The following is a 22,249-nucleotide window of genomic DNA, read 5'->3' on the forward strand; positions in this document are numbered from 1 at the left end:
CATGTATGGCAAAATGGTTTTTCATAGCAGTCCAGAAGTAACATCCGCTGACAATTTTTTTCACTCATTCTATTCTCACTTTATATAATAAATGCATATTAATTACAGCAAAAATAGTAAAAGGGGTGAAATATAAAGACAGTTGCTTCAGAAATATAAAGTAAGTGTCTCATCTACTCAGATTTTTATGGGGAATAACGTCTGTTCCTGTGTATCTATTTTCCCCTGCTGTTCAACTTGCTTATACTGTGTTGGTCTGTTAATAGAAATTGATGATTCACACAGTAGCAATCATGTTTCTTTAATTCAATGTTGCAATTAATAAACATCCTTATGGAAACCTCGAAAATAGATGATTATTTTCCATGAATGTTCCAGAGACAGTTCAGAGTTTTTTTTTTTTTTTTTTTATTAATTGAAAAATATTTTTATTGGTCTGTGTGACCATCAGCTCCCCTTTCAAGTCTTGCTTTAAAAATGCTGGCTGCCAGAAATCAGCATCTGAGGAAGGATACAGAGGAGCCTTCATACCCTGATGTTTGAGGATGTTCCAAAGAAAAGTCCAATTTTTACATGAACAATATATAATGAACTGACTAGTTAGTTGTTCCTCGTAAGTTGTAGATCATAGTATCTCATTTATTTATTTATTTTTTTTTTTTACATTGAAGCTTTGTGAATGAGTAGCTTTATTCATTAGTGGAAAAATTCCCAGTGCTCAATTAAAAATTAAGGACTATGTTGCCCAACAATAGATCACTGGTCTCTTTTAGAGGATTTGGAATGTTATATTCCCCATACAATTGCAGCCCCCATTCTGACCCCAATCCCTCCCCTCCCGCCCCCACCCCCCCCTAAAGTGTCTCTGGTTCATAGTTTTTTGTTGATTTGATTTCACTTTCTTATAGTTATCATTTTCCTGGTCCCTTATTTAAGTTTTCTAGATTCCTGCTATGAGTGACCATCCGGTATTTTTCTTTTTCTTTTTGGCTTATTTCGCTGAGCATGATCCCTTCCAGCGCCATCCATGTTGCTGCAAATTGCATGTGTTTATCTTTTTTGAATGCTGAGTAATATTCCATGGTATATATGTACCACATCTTCTTGATCCAGTCATCTACTTTTGGGCATTTGGGTTGTTTCCAAAGCTTAGCTATTGTAAACAGTGCTGCTATAAACATAGGGTGCACGTGTTCTTTGGAATTGATGTTTCTGTGTCCTTTGGGTAATACCTAGGAGTGGAATTGCTGATCATATGGAAGCTCTATGTTTAGTAGGTCCAGAAATCTCCACACAGCTCTCCACAGTGGTTGGACCAGTTTGCACTCCCACCAACAGTGCAGAAGAGTTCCTTTTTCTCCACACCCTCGCCAGCATTTGTTGTTGCTAGTTTTTTTAATATGTGCCATTCTCACTGGTGTAAGATGGTATCTCATGGTAGTTTTGATTTGCATTTCCCTGATGGCAAGTGATGTTGAACATTTTTTCATATGCCTGTTGGCCATTTGCATTTCCTCTTCAGAGAAGTTTCTTTTTAGCTCTTCTGCCCATTTTTGACGGGATTATTTTCTTTGTTGTTGCTGAGTCTCATCAGCTCTTTGCAGATTTTTGTGATCAGTCCTTTATCATTAGTGTTGGGTGCAAAAATGTTCTCCCAGTTGGTGGGGTTTCTCTTTGTTTTTGTTATTGTCTCTTTTGCTGTGCAGAAGCTCTTTAATTTGATGTAGTCCCAGCTGTTTATCTTTGCCTTCACTATCACTGCTTTGGGTGATGTGTCTGTAAAGATGTCTTTGATGTGCAAATCACGTAGTGTTTCGCCTATATTTCCTTCTATATATTTTATGGTTTCAGGTCTTATGTCTAGTTCTTTAATCCATTTTGAGTTGATTTTTGTGTATGGTGTGAGGTAGTGGTCAAGCTTCATTCTTTTGCATGTAGCGACCCAGTTTTCCCAGCACCATTTATTGAACAAACTTTCTTTGCTCCAATGCATAGTCTTTGCTCCTTTGTCAAAGATTAGTTGACCATAAATCTGTGGATTTATTTCTGGATTTTCTATTCGATTCCATTGGTCTGTATGTCTGTTCTTGTTCCAATACCATGCAGTTTTGATGATTATGGCTTTGTAGTATAGTTTGAAGTCTGGGAGTGTAATGCCTCCATTCCCTTCTTTTTTTTTCAGGAGAGCTTTGGCTATTCGGGGTTTTTTGTGATTCCATATGAATTTCATCAATAATTGTTCTATTTCTTTGAAGAATGACATTGAAATTTTGATTGGAATAGCATTGAATCTGTATATTGCTTTTGGAAGGATGGCCATTTTAATAATGTTTATTCTTCCAATCCACGAGCAGGGGATGTCTCTCCATTTCTTTGTGTCTTCTTCTATTTCTTTTAACAGTGTTTTATAGTTTTCTTTGTATAGGTCCTTTACCTCTTTTGTTAGATTTATTCCCAAATATTTGATTTTTTTTGTTTCAATAACAAAAGGGATGGTTTTTTTGATTTCTTCTTCTTCAGATTTATTGTTTGTGTATAGGAAGGCTACTGACTTTTGCGTGTTGATTTTGTATCCTGCCACTTTACTGAACTGATTGATGAGTTGAATTAGCTTTTCTGTGGAGTTTTTGGGGTTCTCTATGTATAATATCATATCATCTGCAAATAGTGATAGTTTGACTTCTTCTTTTCCTATTTGGATTCCTTGGATGTCTTTCTCTTGTCTTATTGCCCTGGCTAGGACTTCCAGTATTATATTGAAAAGCAGTGGTGAGAGTGGACATCCTTGTCTTGTTCCAGATCTTAATGGAATTGCTTTCAGCTTTTCACCATTGAGAATGATGCTGGCTGTTGGCTTGTCATAGATGGCCTTTATGATGTTGAGGTATGTTCCTTGTATCCCAAGAATTTCAAGGGCTTTTATCATGAATGGGTGTTGCACTTTGTCGAAAGCTTTCTCAGCATCTATTGATATTATCATATGGTTTTTATATTTCTTTTTGTTGATGTGTTGGATAACGTTGATTGATTTTCGGATGTTAAACCATCCTTGTGCCCCTGGAATGAATCCTACTTGGTCGTGGTGAATTATCTTATGGATACATTGTTGGATTCTGATGGCTAAAATTTTATTGAGGATTTTTGCATCAGTGTTCATTAGGGAGATTGGCCTGTAGTTTTCCTTTTTAGTGTTGTCCTTGTTCGGTTTTGGTATTAGTGTAATGTTGGCTTCATAGAACGTGTTTGGTATTGTCCCTTCCTTCTCAATTTTTTGGAAGAGTTTGTGAAGGATAGGCACTAATTCGTCTCTGAATGTTTGGTAGAATTCATTTGTAAATCCATCAGGTCCTGGGCTTTTGTTTTTGGGGAGGTTTTTGATTACCATTTCAATTTCGCTGCTTGTAATTGGTCTGTTTAGGTGTTCTATTTCTTCTTTATCTAGCTTTGGGTGATTGTAGAGTTGTAGGAATTTGTCCATCTCCTCTAGATTGTTAAACTTGTTTCCATATAACTGTTCATAGTAGTTACTGATTATTCTTTTGATTTCTGCTGTGTCCGTTGTGATTTCTCCTCTTTCATTGATGATCCTGTTTATTTGTGCTTTCTCCCTTTTTTCCTTTGTGAGCCTGGCTAGGGGTTTGTCTATTTTATTGATTTTTTCAAAGAACCAGCTCTTGGTTTCATTGATCTTTTGGATTGTTTTTTTAGTTTCAATTTCATTTATTTCTGCTTTGGTTTTTATTATTTCTTTTCTTCTACTGGTTTTGGGGTATTTTTGTTGTTCTTTTTCTAGATCTTTGAGCTTCGAGATTAGGTTGTTTCTTTGAGTTCTTTCTTGTTTCTTGATGTGAGCTTCTATTGCTATATATTTTCCTCTTATTACTGCTTTTGCTGCATCCCATACATTTAGGATATTGGTGTCCTCCTTGTCGTTCAATTCAAAAAATTTTTTAATTTCTTCTTTGATCTCCTCATTAGTCCAGTGGTCTTCCAGTAGTGTGGTTTTTAATCTCCATGAGGTAGGAAAGTTCCTTGCCTTCTTTTTATGGTTTATTTCTAGTTTGATGCCTTCATGGTCAGAAAAGATGGTTGGTATGATTTCAATCTTGGTGTATCTGTTGATGTTTGTCTTGTGCCCCAGTATGTGATCGATCCTGGAGAATGATCCGTGTGCGCTTGAGAAAAATGTGTACTCCGTTTTTTTGGGGTTTAGTGTTCTATAGATGTCTGTTAAGCCCAATTGCTCTAGGTCCTTATTTAGAGCTTTGGTTTCTTTACTTATTTTTTGTCTTGTTGATCTATCCATTGTTGATAGTGGTGTGTTGAAGTCTCCCACTACGTATGTGTTTTCTCTGATGTCTGTTTTCAGAGAAGACAACAGTTGTCTGATATATTTTGGTGCTCCTTCGTTTGGTGAGTATATGTTAATGAGTGTTATTTCTTCTTGAAGTATTGTCCCCTTGATCATAATGTAGTGACCATTGGGGTCTCTTTTTATCTTTTTGAGTTTGAAATCTGTTTTATCTGATATAAGTATAGCTGTTCCTGCTTTCTTTTTTGGCCCATTTGCTTGTAGGATTGTTTTCCATCCTTTACTTTGAGCCTATTTTTATCTTTTGTAGCTAAATGTGTTTCCTGGAGACAGCAAAAGGTTGGGTTTTGTTTCTTAATCCAGGCTGCAACTCTGTGTCTTTTTATTGAAGAGTTTAGTCCATTTACATTTAGAGTTAATATTGATATGTTAACATCTGTATTTGCCATTGTGTTTGTCTTTCCTTTGATTTTATTTATTTATTCTTTTAATAACTTTTTTTTTTTTTTTGGCCTTCTTTCATTGTTATTCGTCCCTCTGAGGTTCTGGCTTTAGGACTCCTTGTAGTATTTTTTGGAGTGGGGGTTTAGTTGCAATGAAATTCCGGAGTTTCTGTTTGTCTGGGAAGGTCCATATTCTTTCTTCAAAGAGGAAGGAGAGCTTTGCGGGATAGAGTATTCTTGGTTGGCATCTGTTTTCTTGGAGTCTGTTGACTATGTCCCTCCACTCTCTCCTTGCCCGTAGTGTTTCTTCGGAGAAGTCTGATGTCAGCCTGATTGGCTTTCCTTTGAATGTTATCTGTTTCTTCCCTCTTGCCAGCTTCATTATTTTTTCCTTGTCCTGGATTCTTGGGAGCTTTACTATTATGTGTCTTGCTGTATTTTTTCTTTCATCGTGGAAGTTTGGTGTTCTTCTTGCTTCTTGTATATCAATTTTCAGCTCCTTCTTCACATTTGGGAAGTTCTCTTCAATTATCTCTTTGAATATTTTCTCTGTTCCTACTTCTCTCTCCTCTCCTTCTGGTATTCCTATAACTCTTATATTTCCTTTCCTCATGGAGTCAGATAGTTCCCGAAGTCTTTCTTCATTCTTTTTCCTTCGTACTTCTCTTTCCTTTTCTGTTTTGGTTCTTTTTATTTCTGTGTCTTCAAGAGCACTTATTCGTTCTTCCATTTCATCAATTCTGCTTTCATTGCTTTTCCCAGAATTCTTTAGTTCTTCCACTAATTCTTTGATCTCCTGCATTTCTTTTACTTCCCTCTTTAGGGACTCAATTTCATTCTTCTGATCGTTGATTATTTTTCCCTTATCATTGTTTTCCTTTATGACTTCTGTCAGTTTTTTAATCACGGCAATTTTAAATTCTCTTTCTGGAAGGCTCAGAAGTTCTTCCAAGTTACTGTCGTTGCCATCTGGGGGCTGGTTTTCTTTTTGTGGTGTGCTTTTTCTCTGGAGAGTTGCTAGGTTGCGTGTGGTTCTTCTCCTCCCTACTGTCTGTTTTCTAATTTGCCGTATGCGTTGGGACACTGTGTTGTTGGGACTGGCCGGCATCTTGGGTGGGCTTCTCTTCTCCCCTCTGGTTCCTCCTGGAGTCATCTGTCAGTTTCAAGCAATCTTTATTGGAGAAAGGTCCCTGTCCTAAAATGTCGATGTGGGGACACACTCCCCTGTGCGCCTGGTCTGCCCCGGCGGTGGGTTCCTGCTCCTCCTCTGGGCTTGGACTGCAGGCCAGAGGGGGTCTGGCGTGGGCGAACTTCCCCCGCTCACCTCTGGCTCCTGAGGAAGCCTTCTGCAGGTAGTCTTTACTGAAGAAATGTCCCTGTTCTAAAATGGTGATGTGGGACACACTCCCTGTGCGTCCGGTGTCAGGCACACTCTTCTGCGTGCCTGGTCTGCCCTGGCTGTGGGTGCTCGCTCTCCCTGTGGGCTCAGACTACTTGTTCGGAAGGGGCCGGGTGTGGGCTAACTCCCCAGTTGGCCACTAGCTCCTTCAGGAGCCTGTGCTGTCTACAAGTCGCTAGGTGGCGCCAAAGATCTCTCCTAGAGCCCTTGGGGAGCTGATTTTCCACGCCGTGGGACAGGGAGCAGAGCGGGGATGGTAGGGTACACCTCAACGGCTTTGGGGTGCTGTGTCTGCCTTGTGCCCCACCGTCTTGGGGAACCCACGCCCCGAATTTCGTGCCCCGGGTCTCAGTTCCAAAGCCCTCAGTTCCAGGACGCGGGCTGTAGCCCAGTTCAGTGGCGCGGGAATGGCGCCTTTTGCACCGCTCCCGTGCCTGGGCGCCTGGTTCCTGCTCACTCAGGGAGGGACCTTCACCTCAGTGAGGACCTCCGCGCCTCCCCGCAAGCCTAGGTCGTCTCCCAAGCCTAGGTCGCAGGCGCGGGGACCTGGGCAGCCGCGATCCTGGTCTGCACTTGCTTTTCAAGTGCGCAGAGCGCGCCGCTATCCGCGCCAACTTACGGGCAGCCCGGGCTGTGTGCGCGTCTCCCGGGGTCTTTGTTCTTCTCTAATGGCGCCCGGAGCCGTTCGCTCACCGCCGCGGCGGATCCTGCAGGGTTCTCCACAGCTCCCGTTCACGGGGTGTGGTGGCTGAAATAGTTCCTTTCCACGCACAGTCCCGCTTGCTGCGTCCGTTTTTCTTGTTGGCCGTTTTGGTTTGTTGTTTCTTCCCCTCTGCCGGTCGGAGAGTGCCGCCTCTGTGGGCGGGGGAGGGGAGCAGGGTTCTGCGCTTCCCTCCCTTCTGGTCCTCTTTTATGGCAACTTTCTTCTTTGGGCAGTTTGCTGGAGTCACCCGTTTATCTTCCGTGTCCCAGTTCTCACTGGGACCTGCCGCTTTTCCTCCCTATTCACTTTTTTTAATGGGAGATCTTACTCGCAGCGTCTCCTCGCCGCCATGTTGCTCCGCCCCCCCCCCAGTTCAGAGTTTTTAATGTCTTCATGAGAGGTTGGGATAATATAATGTTTAACAGCATTAGATAATCTTGATTCTTATATATATTTATCTAACTCCAAAAAAAATTTATTCTCTCTAAAGCCTGGATTCGTATTATTCTGATTAAGGTTATACTACCTCATAGAGATACTGGGAGGATGAGTGATAATAGTATATAAACACTAAGAACTGTATATAATGTAAAATAAAAGATTTGTATTATAGTACATTTATATTGGTATTATCTTCTGCTACTTGTTACCATGCTATCCTCTAAATTTCTTATGCTTTATTTTACTGACAACAGAGATAATAGTACTTCAAGTTAAGAAAAAAGATTTGAAGGGCCTCCCTGGTAGTGCAAGGAGTCAGGCACAGCACCATGAAGCTATCCACAGCCTCCACAGCAACAGTTTGATCCCTGGCCTCCTAGGGTGCTACCCACATGGCACAGAGACCTCTCCTGTCTGGCCCACTGCTCCTCTCAGCAGCGTATTTCAGTCAGTCTGCCTTTTCTGTTCCCCACTCTGACTCTGGTGAATAATCTCACCCCCTGCACGTCTGGCCTGTATCCCAGTTCTTGTATGCATAAATAAATAAATCTTTTAAAAAAATGTAAAAAGAATTGAATGTATCATTAGGCTTTGTCATTCATCTTGTGACCTTAACATTTCTTTTTTTTTTTTTTAAAGATTATTTATTTATACAAGCACTGGGTACAGTCAGAAGCTCGAGAGGGTGAGAGAATTCACCAGAGCCAGAGCGGGGAGCAGAACAGGCAGAAGGACCAAAGTACACTGCTGAGGGGAGCAGCAGGTGGCAGGAGAGGTCTGTGTGCCATGTGGACCCTCGCCAGAGGCCAGGGATCAAACCGGCACTGCAGAAGCTGCGGGCAGCTTCACAGCCCAGCGCTCAACTGCTGTGCCACCAGGGAGGCCCTGTGACCTTAATATTTCTGAACCTCAATTGTTTCACATTTAAAAATGGGAAATATCATCCTAAGTGTTGGGATAGTATCCCAACTCTTTTGCCTAAATCCTTAGGCAGAAAAAAAACAGCAGTTCCAATGGACATTTTCAGTCCATTGGCTTCCTACATTCTAGAACTGTCTGAGTAAGTATCATAGCAATAGATGGAATGGTTGAGCATACTAATGCTTATCCATAGGCAGTTCTTCCATATTACCAATCTCTACCACTTTCACTAGCTCAGTGATAATTACAAGCCTTTGATCTCAAACTTTTTTTCCAATTTATTTCACAGTATTCAGTTGTCAACTTGCTAGCGTTCTCCTTTTATCTCTTATTCTCTTGTGAAGTGTGATTCAATGTATCTGATATTAGCAATACACTACAAATGTTAGTGACTCAAGAGTTCAAACTATTTTGATTAAATGAGAAGGCATATCATTTCTACAAAACCCCACATCCTTTTGAACACACAAAATGTCATGCTTTTTATTATTATTTACTTTTGACTTCCATTCAAATGTCACACGGTACCCAATGATAAGAACATGAAATTTTGTTGTATTAATTTGTTGCCTTTGAGAAGAGGGTCATAAATGAGCCAATGCACTCATCATGTAGGCAGATGGCCATTTGAAATCTTGTCATATAGGATTCCAGAGCTCTCCATTTTCTCAAGTAGCATCATATTGAATTGAATAAATCATTTCTGAAAGTAACAAGTCACTGTCTGTCCCATGTCCAAATCTACACGAAACATCTAGGAAATATGAGCACCTTTATGAAGGTGCCAATGGTCATTTTTAAGGGGGACTTTTGGATTCTTATGGATATTAATTGTCCTTTCTGCCAGTCTGGATAAGTGCTTAGCAGATAAAAAATATTTTAAACATCTATAAGTATAATTTTTTAAAAGCTTATGAAAATTTAAATAGATATAACTTTATACATCTCTATTACATTTCACTTATTTGGGATTGATTAATTACTCAGAGAGTTCATCTGACTCTTGACTCTAATATCACAGCACTAGTTTTCCCATTACTGCAGTGTTTAAAATTTTGATTTATAAGATTTTGTTCAAATCATTCATTAAAAATGTGATGATAGGACTACTATGACATGTTATTAGAAGAAGCCCTACAGTTACAATCCATACTCTTTAGGTGCAATTTATTTATCCAGACTGAAACTCCTGTGACCTATTATATCTAAAAGAAATCCTAAAGGCTTGCTAATGGGTCTTTTTAAAATCAATACATTCTATGTCTGTGACTTCTTTTTACTGAGGATAACAACCCTACCATAATAGAACAGCAATAAAGGTTAGTGTGGCTTTACAGTTTTTAATTGACATACTTTACTAATGAACTCTAATGCTCTTAGTTCTCACAAATTTTCTGTATAGAAATGTCCTAGAATTGTCCCAGAATCCACACTTAGTCTATGTAGTGAGACATCTGCTTTCATATTTTGAAAAATCCCTGATTCACTTGTCTATTTCTGTTCCCTTAGTGCCTTTTGTATGACTTCTAAGTGATTATCATGAGTGTACTAGCAATCATGTCTACAAGTACGTTGTACACTTCAGGATAAAATCTTTCAAACTTTGAATTCAAATAACCTGTATTGAATTTTAACCCATGATTCTGCTTTATATTATATATTTAACTCATATTGAAGACCATTCCTCCAATAGGAAAAAATTTAGACAACAGTTTGGCAGTTTTTCAAAAAGTTAAAGATAGAATTATCTTGTTTCTTAGTAGTTAAATGTCGGTGTATATATCCAAAAGAATTGAAAAAATGTTTAACCAAAGACTTCTACCTAAATATTCCTAACATCACTATTTCTAATAGCCAAAAAAAAAGAAATAACCCAATGTCCATCTAGTAAAGACTGGATAAACAAATAATTGAGAAGGAGAAAGACAAATACTGCATGATGTCACTTACATGTGGAAATATAGAGCAACAAAACAAAGATCAGATAAAGTCAAACCAATAACAAACCCTAGAAATCTGACTGCAGATCTGTGGCTACCAGAAGGGTTCAGGGAAGTAAGACAATATAAAGTGGGGAACATTATGGGCTGTGGTGGAGACATGGGTGTCTGGCGGTAGGTATGGTGTGGTAACAATAGCTGAAGAGGGAGATTCTGTACCTCTAAATCATAAGGTTGTAAACCAATGTTATGTCAATTAAAAAAAATACAATTTCTTTAGGGTACAAACGTGGATCTGAGGCCTCCAGTAGGGGAGGGCGAAGGGGAGACATGAAATGGGGTGGGGCGAGCACAGTGAACTATGATGGAGGATTATGGTTGTTTTAGTGGTGGGAGAACTATGATGACCACACCTATGCTGTCAAAAAAATTAACAAGGATGTAAAATAATGGTACTTCATTAAAAACTTAAAATTAATAAATGGTATTAGAGAGTTATAGAAGGTCTGAGGCTTAGCCAATTACATTGTTAAGCAATAAAAATGTTAAATACCTATGATTTCCTATGGTAACACTTTGATGTAGTTTTAGTATTAAGTTGATCTAGAGAAGTTAGAAGTTAATTATGCATGTCCAAATTTATAATAGAAATTTTTCAACACTGATCCATTCACTTTCTGCCTATCATTGATTAGTTTTTGAAATCAACATATATTAATCATATCAATTTGAAAAATACCTATGTGTTTTAATTCTGAAGGACTCAGGCAACATGTCCTAGTTTCATATGGCATTTATTTGGCATTGTCATTTAAACATGCTATATATGAAAGCACTATCTCCCTGTTATGATTGCAAGCTTACATAGAACAATCACAAAGTAAATGCTGTTTTGTGTTGTGATATTCCTGATGCCTCCTTTCTTCCAGCTACATTAAAGGATAGATTTAATGAAATTCCAGCTGTGAGTTTTATATACCTTAATGTGTTTAACAATCAAATGGTTTTTCTCCTAATAACTATGGGCTATAGTTTATTGTCTCACCTGGTCTTTTGAAATTTATCAAATGATGAATAGTTTTGCTTCCTCTAGATGAAAACTTAGAGCCCCACATTGTTTTTCTTTTCTTTTTTCCCAGATTTATTTATTTATTTATTTATTTATTTATTTATTTATTTATTTATGCAAGCACAGGGTACAGTTAGAAGTGCAGGAGGGTGAGAGAATTCACCAGAGCCAGAGCTGAGAACAGAACAGGCAGACTGATAAAATATACTGCTAGGGGGAACAGCAGGCGAGACAGGAAAGGTCTGCGCACCATGTGGGACCCTCACCCATGGCCGGGGATCGAACTGGTGCTGCAGAGGCTGCAGGCAGCTTCACAGCCCAGCGTTCAACTGCTGCGCCACTAGGGGAGGCCCCCCACATTGTTTTTCTTCACTCTTTAAGTTCCTCTCTTTGACTAGAGAGAAAATAGAGCAGTGGCTCCCACCTGTCCCTCTCCAGAGCAGAGATAGGACTCATAGAGTACCAACAGATCTCCCCAAAGACGTTTCAGACTTCTTCCTCTCACCCTTTTACCTGTATCTACACTACATCCATAATCCAATCTTTATTTAGGAGGTACCTATAGGTAGGTATCATGTCCTTTATTCAGCCTGCATGAGGTCTGCCATCTAAGCATTTATATTATCTTTTGATACTTTAGCTAATGCTTTCATCTTGGCTACAGTCATACATTTCAAAATAAAGAAAATCTTATTAACTGTATTGTTTTAATTTCTCTATTGTAATTTGCCTATTCACAGTTTTGCTTCAGGCCAAACCAGAATTGCATTGACAGTTTTTGTACTCCTCACAGCATGGAGCTTAGTCAGTAAAGTGTTAGAAAATGTACACTAAATAGAGTTGGACCCAACTTATTTGAAACCTACTCATCTTTATGTTTTTAGTTTCAGATGCAGCATTGTCTCTCTCAGAATCTGGTAACTCTGGGAAGTTGCAGCTTGTTGAGAAAATCCATAATATCTCTGCTTCTATCAGAAGTAAATAGTTTTGCTGATGATCTGGGCACCTTCATTCAGGTATATATAAACTTGAAACTGTAGCTCATTTATCGTTAATATATCTATAGGCTTTTCTTTCCCTATTTCTTCCCCTTTCTTCTTGCTAGGTTTATATTTTCATTGTTACCTTATTTCTAATGTATATGAATACTGTTGCTGGCTACTGAAATGAGAAATACTTTAAAAAAATAGTTTCAAAATGAAACCACCTCATTCTCACTTGTATATAGGTGCCAAAGGTGCCATTGGTGACAGCAAAGGCATGCTTGGTTGAATGACCTTAAATCTCTTCAGGCAGGCATGTTCCTAAAGCTAAGCAGTGAGAGAAAGCGAACCAGAGAAGATGGTAAATTGAAAATGGCCTCTACCCTGTGAGTCCTATTCCTAATTGCTTATGAGAATCTCTGGCTAACTTAAATATCCCATTGCCAAATCATATGCTGATCCAATTAAATGAGGTCTCTGGGGTTAAGATGCAGCTATTGGTATTGATAAAGCTCTCCAGGTGATTCCATTGTGTATCTAAGGTTAAAAACCAGGGCTGTAAGTTCTTTCATCTTGTCGTATCACTGCTGAAAATTTGCCTAAGGAACAGAAATTCTGCCTATGTTTCAGTGTTGACACTGGCTTAGTCACTTTGTCAGTTCATTTGATATTCTTGCTGACTCAATGATAGAATTTAAAAAAAAAATAAGGAAATCAGAGGTTTTTTTTTTTGCGGGACCGTCACCTGCAGCCAGGGAACGAACCAGCGCTGCAGAGGCTGTGGGCAGCCTCGCAGCCCAGCACTCAACTGCTGCACCACCAGGGGAGGCTCCATAGATATTTTTTGGCAAAGAGGAAAAAAAATAAGAAAATACATGTACATAATTTTAAATAGAATGTCACCAAGTACTTACAACTAAGTTATTTACATTTGACGATATATTCTAAAATTATATAATCTAATTGAAATTAGTGTTTGACATGATAAATCATCTGCTCAGCAATTTTTCATTTTCACAAGTGACTACTAAATGGTATGCTCTCTTAATACCTTTGTCAGATATTTTTTTTAAAATAATTGTTACTGGACTGGAGGAACTACAATCCATTTGAGAAAGCAATCAGGTATATTTACTAATTGAAAAAGTGTAAAGAGCTAAAATGCATGGTGCTGTTTGTAGGAGTCCCAAGATCAAGAAATGAGAAGCTTTAGCCTCATTAAAAATAAAGCAGAACATAAACCCTCTTTCATAAACTAAATCCCGCTTTCCTAGGTAAAATCTAATTTATTTTCAGGGCCATGGCTGCAGTGAAGCTAAGGTGGTAGAATAGAAGCTACCAGTGGCCTTGAGGGAAGGACAAACAGGGAGGTAGAAAAGATACCACTTTATAAAGAAATTGAAATCAACAGAAAGACAGTTTTAATGATGTGGCAAGGAAAATCAGATTGACAGAGAATCCAGAAACAAAGAAGAGAGTAGATAATAAACAGACTCTGTGGGGCTCCAAGGTTGGCCCTAGCAAGATACCTGCCAACACTTGTAAACCAGCTCTTGATTGGGTTGTCAAACTGAGTCTCATGAATCAGAGAATTTTGTTCAATGTTAACTTTGCTAATAATTTTAAAGATACAGACAATCAAAGGACACAGATGCAACAGAGAGAGATGTGAGACTCTCTCCAAGGTTCCCCAGGTCCTAGTTTTCAGACATGTCTCTCTGACCTCAAAAAATGATGAAGTTCCCAAGAGAGATTTTTGTGGGGTATCTCACAGAAATGGAACATTAAACTGTTAAATGTCACTTTAAAACTTAGAGTATTTTATAGGTAATATTATCATATCCAAGGAGGTATGCCTCATAGATTCTGAGTCTGTAGTATAAGTAATTCTTTATCCAGGAATGTTTTGCTCAGAACAGTCAGTAAGATTTCCTCAGATTGCAAATACCAGGATGTCCACATGAAGAAGAGACAGGACAATTTTTTCTTTATCCTTGGCCATATCCCCATGAAGTGCCAGAGGTTTATTTTCTTCCTCCCAACTTGTTGTCAAGCTCCTGAGGTCTCAGTGTGGTAAGAGAAGGTTAATGGAACTGAGTTAGCTTAGAATGAAAATGTCTTTATAAAGGTGTATTTAAGTTGTTAATATGGATTTATAGTATTAATACCAAGAAAATATAATCAACTGCATACTAACAAACATAGATAAACAGTCTAATATTATGAAAACAGTAAAGGCAACCTACTGAATGGAGAAAATAGTACTCACATATCTTACAATGTGTTATACACAAAGACTTCATAGAGCTTAACAAAATACAAAGAATCAGACTTTTTAAAATGGGCAGAGGAACTGAACAGACACTTCTCCCAAAAATACATACAGATAGCCAAAGGGTGCGTGAAAAAATGTTCATCATCACTTATCAACCTTTAAGGATAATCAAAACCACAAGATACCATCTCACCTGTGAGCATGGCATCTATTAAAGGCATAAAACAGTAAGTGTTGGCTTGCTGAAAAACAAACCCTCGAATGCTTTTGTTGGGAATGTAAATTGGTGTAGCCACAGTAGAAAACAGTATGGGTTTTCCTAAAATAATTTAACAAAAGCAATACCACATGATCCAGTTCTACCACCACTGGGTGTTTATCTGAGGAATACAAAATCACTTATTTGAAAAACTATGCACTACCCCCTGTTCACTACAGCATTATTTTCAGTAGCCAAGATATGGAAAACAACCTAGTTACCCTTGGATGGATGAGTCAATAAAAAAGATATGATAAACATACACAATAGAATACTATACAGCTATAAAAAGATAGCTGAAAACCTGCCATTTGCGACAACATGAACAGACCTTGAGAGTATTATGCTAAGTAAAGTATATCAGATAGAAAAAGACAAATATGATATTATTTCTGTCATGTGGAAGATACAGAAACAAAGGAACAAACAAAAAAGACATTCTTGGATTTAGATAACAGAATAGTACTTGTCAGAGGGTAAATGATGGAGATAGGTAAAAGAAGTAAAGGGTATCAATTGTATGGTGCTGGATAGAAGCTAGACTTGCTGGTGACAACAATGTAGTTAGTTCATACAGATGTAGAGTATAAAGTTGAACATCTGAAACATATATAGCACTATAACCAGTGTTACCCCAAATTTTAAAAGTATTTTTAATGTAATTAAAAAAAATTAAACCTTAAAAATGCACATTCTATAGCCATTAAAATGAATAAATAAGGTCTTCATGCATTAACAGGCAGAGATTTTGAAAGGATAATACTGAGTTATAAAAGAGGAATGAAATTGTGAAGGAGAGAAACACAAATATGCCAAATATTTGGAAAAATATTTCAGAATTAAAACTCTAATAGATTATAAAAGAAAATGCCTCCTTGTGTATGATAAGTATATTGATTTAAAATGGAACCTTGATTTTTTGTTTAATTTTATTTATATCTTTTATATCATTGTGTGTGCTCTGTAATATTTCCACCACCAATCAGTTTTTGATGACTTTTTATAGAAGTGTTTTTCTCCTTAGACACTGTTCATACCTCTAGTCATTATGTTTTTGGGGTGTAGTAGTCAAGCTATTAAATGAGTGATGCTTTTGGACTACTGATATGGATGGGGTGATATATGAATTTAGAGTATTACATGTACACTCACATTTGATACTTCAGAAACCTAATGTCTACAATGTAAATAAATTTTCACATGAACATAGATTTTTAAAATAGGTAAGAAAGCCTATTAGGAGAGGAAACTTAAAAAACTGCTGTGTACATCAGATGTCTATTTAACTTGCTAAATAAAATAAAAGCTAAGCAACTCTAGAGATTCTGAACTTGGAACCAGTTCTCCAAAGTAAACTAATTTTCTATATTAGGGCAAAATGTACCAATAAAATAAGCAGTTTTTAAAAGATAAAGAGGAAAATAATCATAGCTCTAAGCAAGAAACCTCTGACCTATTTAAATTGAGAGAGGAACCATATTACTTTCTGAAATTATGCATATTTTGACCATATTTACGATGTACAGCCTGACTCAGCCAGCAGGCAATCTATTAGAGAGATTAGTTATCTGAAACTGTGCTCACAAGTATAGATATGAGGGTTCCTAAGCACAGGCCTTTCTTTTTTTTTTTTTTAATTTTGGATTGTTTAGGTGAGACCATACAATATTTTTCTTTTTCTTTCTGGCTAATTTCACTGAGCATGATCCCATCCAGCTCCATCCGTGTTGCTGCAAATGGCATGAGTTTATCTTTTTTGATTGCTAATATTCCATTGTATATATGTACCACATCCTCTTGATTCAGTCATCTATTTTTGGACATGTGGGTTGTTTCCAAAGTTTACCTATAGTAAATAGTGCTGCAATAAACATAGGGGTGTAGGTGTCCTTTTGAATTAATGTTTTTGTATCCTTTGGATCGATACCTAGGAGTGAAATTGCTGGATCATATGGAAGCTCCATTTTTAGCAGATTGAGGAACCTCCACACAGCTTTCCATAGTGGTTGCACCAGTTTGCACTCCCACCAGCAGTGCAGGAGAGTTCCTTTTTCCTCCATATCCTCGCCAAGATTTTTTTAATATGTGCCATTCTCACTGGTGTAAGGTGGTATCTCATTGTGGTTTTGATTTGCATTTCCCTGATTACAAGGAATGTAGAGGACCCAAATAAGGGATCAGGAAAAATACTAATTATAATAAAGCAAAAATCAACATCAACAGGCAACTATAAACCAGAGACATACTACAGGTGGGGGAAAAGGGAGTAGGATCAAAACAAGGGTGGTGGGAATTTAATAGGGACTATAACCAAGATGAAAATGCGTACATTGCACAAAAATGAAAAATGATGTAAAAAATATATAAAATAAAAAACTCAAAAAAATAAATAAAAGCAATTCAGGAAAAATTCCTTATAATGTGCTTCATTTTAGGTTAGTGCAGTTTCTCCACTATCCATTTTTTTGATGCAAATAATATTAGGTAATGATGAAACAAGGTTTAAAATTCTCACAAATACACTACTGACCTCAAATTTTCCACATTACAAATGCCTTTTTGAAATTGCTTCTAATTAAGGAAAACTTCTGTGAACTCAACTGGCAACAAAGATGAAAGTTAGCTATGACATTCTTTTTAATAATCTAAAAAATATTTACATCAGGGTAAGCTAAATCATTTTGGCTGAGAGTATATGCTTTGATATCCATTGCCAAAGTTAAAATGCTTTATGATTTCTGTAATAGTCTGTATTGTCAAAAAAAATGAAACCCTTAGCCTTTAAAATGAATTGCAGCTTACAGAAATAAAAAGAACATGTTAAATTAATCATGAGGATGGCAGAATTCAGATTATGCATTTAAAAAACCCTCATTTTCTTCAACTAATATTTGTGTTATAATTGAAAGTCAGGGATATAAAGAGAAAGAAGGATCCTATATTTTAAGAAACCAAAGAGACATATTGCTACATATCATGGAATATTCTGTGGTTTGTGGGTCAAATCTGGCCTGCCATCTACTTTTGTAAATAAAATTTTATTGAAATAGCCATGCTCATTCATTTTTGCTTTGTCTATGGTTGTGTTTGCACTAAAACAGTGGTAGTTGAGTAGCCTGAACAGAGACCATATTCTGCAAAGCATCAAATATTTACTCTGACTCTTTACAGAAAAGGTTTGCCAATTCCTGCTCTATATGGATCTTATTTGTATCCTGCTTTGAACAAGTCAGAAAATATAATAAATTATGAGAAGTTTTGAAGAAATCTGAGTAGTGAATGTAATGACATTAAGAAATTGTTCCTTTTTAAAGATGCGACAGTATTTTTGTATGATTTTTATAGGATTCTTATCTTCAAGAAGTTTTCGAATATTTAAGGATCAAAAAATAAATATAATCCTTTCAAGTCTCAAATTTCCTCCTCTTAAAATATCTACAGCAGTGGTACCTATTGCATACAGTTTTTTGTAGGTCTCACTACATTATTTGTATTTAAATTTAGGAAATTTGACACTGTTAGTGTCGAAAGCTATTAGATGCTGTTATTACTTTCCAACAAGATACAAAGACTATAAAACTGCATTAACATTAATGTGCAGTTATCAAAATGAATTCTAGAACCATCTCTACAGTTTTCCAGGTAGTATGTTTGACAGCAGATGGTCTCTAACCCATCTTATGTAGAATATAGGGGTGTGAGTAACTATAAAGATTTTTGGTTTATACTAAACATATAATTTTATGATGTTCATCCTCCCTTCAATATAAATACCAGACAGTTATGGAAGGAACATTTTGAATGTTCTATTGGTGATGTCAGAATTACTTTGTGTGACTTACGACAATAAGCATCTCCCAGGGATTGAGAAATCTGTCCTGAGAGGCCAGAAAATAAATTTTGCTGACTTTAGATTTTTACCTTTACAAATGAATAACATTTTAAATACTAAAAGTGCAAAGGTGCTGGATGAGGTAATATAAGCCACTATAGTCTGTCTCTCCACTGATTAAAACTTAAAAAAAAAGAAGCAACTCGCTGAAGACTGAAATATCCTCTCTCTCTCTCTCTTTCTTTCTCTCTCTCTCTAGATATATATATATATATATATATATATATATATATACACATACACACACACAATGTGAATTGTGAAAGAGAGCAAAGCTTGAAAAACTACATGTCATATTTTTTTCATTTCTCCCCCTTTTATCTCCCAGATATGGGAGATAAGCTGTAGTCAAGGAACAAGTGTTTGAGCGCAGTAAAAGCTTTAATAGAAACCTATCTTTCTGGCAAGAGGAATGAGAATGGAACCATTTTTAACTGAAAAGTGTGACAAGAATCCTTGGGATTTTTATTTTTGTTTTCTCTCCAGTCCCTGCAGCAAGGATCATGGTCATTTAACTTTGCATCAATAGCATGAATGTTTAAAACTCTGAAAGAAACCCAGTCTCCTGTCAGTAAGAAGTTATAAAAGACAACTCCTTGGAGCATGAGTGGATGGGGGTGAGGAAGGAAGGGGACAGGGATGAATAGAAACTATCTGAGTTGTTAGGCATCTTATTTCTGGTCTTCAACACTGAGTTTCAAAGAATTGACTATTATAAGTTTTTATGGTAGTGAGATCCGGGATGTTGATTATGTAAGGATTACTTAGCCTTGGGAAACCTGTTGAAGTTTTAGACACTGCTTAATTCAAATGAATGTTTTGTGTTTGAATGTTATGGAAGTGGGTGGCTATTTAAAAACAAACACACTCTCGCAGTATTTCAATGGATAGTTTTTGCTGAGAGTTGAAATGGATAAATAACTGAATATTTTATTTTTTCTAAAAGCAAAATGTCTTTGTGTCAGTTATATATGCCTTATTTTGCAAAATCTATGCTACAAAAATTTCTCATTAAATAATTTTAATTACGCTTTTTGTTTGTTTCCAACGAAAGCCAAAGAGCTGTTGAGAAAAACCAAGCAAGGAGAAAACTATAAAGATGCAGACAGAGATATTTTTGAAAGCTGTTAAAGAGCCAGTGGTTCAGGGCCTCCCCAGTGGCACAGTGGTTGAGTGCTGGGTTGCGAAGCTGTCTGCAGTCTCTGCAGCGCCGGTTCGATCCCGGCCGCCGGGTGAGGGTCCCACATGGCGCGCAGACCTCTCCTGTCGCCCACTGCTCCCCTCAGCAGTGTGTTTCATCAGTCTGTCTGTTCTGCTCCCGGCTCTGGTGAATTCTTTCACCCTCCCAAGCTTCTGACTATACCCAGTGCTTGTATAAATAAATAAATAAATAAATCTTTAAAAAAGAAAAAAAGAGCCAGTGGTTCAAAGTAACCATTTGAATCTCTATCTCATTTGTGCCAGAGAGCATAGATTGAGATGGTTTATAAGTAAAGGCCATATATCATTGTATGCTTGTGAGTATTACAATGGCCTGTGCTCTAATTTCAGAAACTGTTACCTGAAGATGCTGTGACAATACACCTCAAAATATAAAAGAAAATTATTATTTCTTTAAAATGAGCTGACATTTTAAAAGTAATCCTTAATTTACTCCTGCTTTATCATTGATGAAGGCAGAGCTGTAAAAAGCCCAGTAAAATACAAGGGATGTAAAAGAGTGCCACTTAGGAGATCTGGCATTCTGTTCTATCTCTGTTATTAACTAGTGTTCTGATTTTGGAAAATCTCTTGTCAAATTTTATAATCAAATGTCTGGTGGTATTTTTATTTCTCTTATCCTCAGGCAGTTGAATCAATGAATTCAAGTGGCAGCCAATCCAGCATGTGGTTTATGGGTATTCTTCAAACCCACTGCATCATGATCACTCCATTTTACCATTTCAGTTTGGAGAGTCTCTCGAGGGGTATATAGAGCAGATGCCCACACAAAGCGCAGTGGCATTACTGATGCTCGTTGGAATGGCTTGTGAATCTGTTTTTGTGTTTGACTTTCTCTTCACATAATCATTATCGGTAGCTTTTTTGAATCACAATACTGATAATTTTTTTTAAGAGTAGAGTTCGTGATCACAAAGCATGAACTAAAATTTAGATTGGGAATTCCTAATTATTCTTACACCTGCAAACAAAAGTTCTCTGTCCACATCGAAAGACTGCAGTAAAACAACTTTCAAAGTCTTAAAAACGTAACAAACCTACAAGCAGTGCATGAATGCATTAGACTAACTCCCCCCATGCTGAAGATCTAAAGTAATCTTTGTTCAGTAAATTGATTAAACCTCTCATCTCTCTTAATTTCTGTTTATCATTTCAGAGGTTTGTTAAAGAAGATAAGACAAATAAAAAACACTAAGTAAATCCACAGAAATAAGTAACTTGGTAAATGCTTTAGGTACAAAATTTAAATTATACAATGTATATATCAGAGTACATTTACTGTTATATTTATAATAGTGACCATACATGACTCAATCTTCTGATCCCTGCCACATGTTGAGAAAAGAAAGACAATGGTTTCAATTATAGAAATTTATAGTATCTGGGCTTGATATAATCCATGTATTTATATATATATATATGTAATACGGCTAATATTAGAAAATTAAAATGGAGTGTAAGACGGCTACACCCTTTACCCTCTTGCTCTTTGAATTCTGCTTCGTCTTTCCTACTTCACCTACTGATGGTTCCTTTTGTGGCTTCAGACTTATGTGGATGCCTCAGTTCTAAAATCCCATCTTGTACAGAGAGGGCTTTTGTTTTCTTGTAGACATCTGGCCAGATACACTGAAGATATTGGTTCGCAAGCGTTGGCAAAATCTCCTGATGGGAAAGCTTAGAACTGGCAGACAAACCATCTTTTTGTATTCAGTTTTCTTATTTCTGACTCCCAAAGAAGATCATTATTATCCAGACCATTCAGCTTTTCTCCTTTCATTAATTTTGGGTCCATATGTCTATATGACTAGGGGGAGGGTGCTGATTACTTAGTGCTTTTAAGCATTCTGTAGTTTTAAGTATTTTGTAGTCACTCCCATGCATCACATTGCTAGAAATTGATATCTGAGATCATTTTCTACATTTTTTAGTTTATTTAGAAAGTGTATCATTGCAAGGAGTAAAATGAGGCTACAACTAGGAAAAAATCGTCTTTTCACTTATTTATTTAGTAATTCTAAACCCTTTCCTTTGGTTTATGATGACCCAGTTATTTATATGTTCAGTTTTCACAAATACAGTATTTTTTAACCTACCTGTTACACTGCTACCACACTAAATTACTTTTAGCTTATATTTTAATACTCTGTTGTTATAACTGCTTTTTATTAACTTCCTTTATACTCACACTGCTAAATGATCTTGAGAATAATTTTTTCGACTTCAAAGTTAAAACTGTATAGATTCTGAGAGTTTTCATTGAATGCTGTGAGCCCATAAAATAACATTGTTTAAATAATCTTTGGGGGGAGAGACATTACTTTTAAATTATGTCTTTTAAAAATCAGTCATTATGGTTTATATTTCACATTATATCATTCTTTCATCTCT

At 36.9% G+C, this 22,249-nt stretch overlaps 1 protein-coding gene across 7 annotated transcripts in view; it reads left to right on the forward strand.

The window, feature by feature from the left end:
• The window catches only part of MEI4 (meiotic double-stranded break formation protein 4), a 262,395-nt gene that overhangs the window by 203,310 nt on the left and 36,836 nt on the right, over window positions 1-22,249 (forward strand). For all 7 annotated transcript variants that reach the window (XM_054698967.1, XM_054698970.1, XM_054698969.1 and 4 more), the window contains one exon: window positions 12,113-12,244. In XM_054698967.1, the coding sequence (XP_054554942.1) occupies window positions 12,113-12,244 (132 nt within the window). The remainder of the gene's footprint in view (window positions 1-12,112; window positions 12,245-22,249) is intronic.

Source organism: Talpa occidentalis, unplaced genomic scaffold (genome assembly GCF_014898055.3).
Source record: "Talpa occidentalis isolate TD23 unplaced genomic scaffold, MPIMG_talOcc4v2.1 talOcc4.2, whole genome shotgun sequence".
Classification (NCBI taxonomy): domain Eukaryota; kingdom Metazoa; phylum Chordata; class Mammalia; order Eulipotyphla; family Talpidae; genus Talpa; species Talpa occidentalis.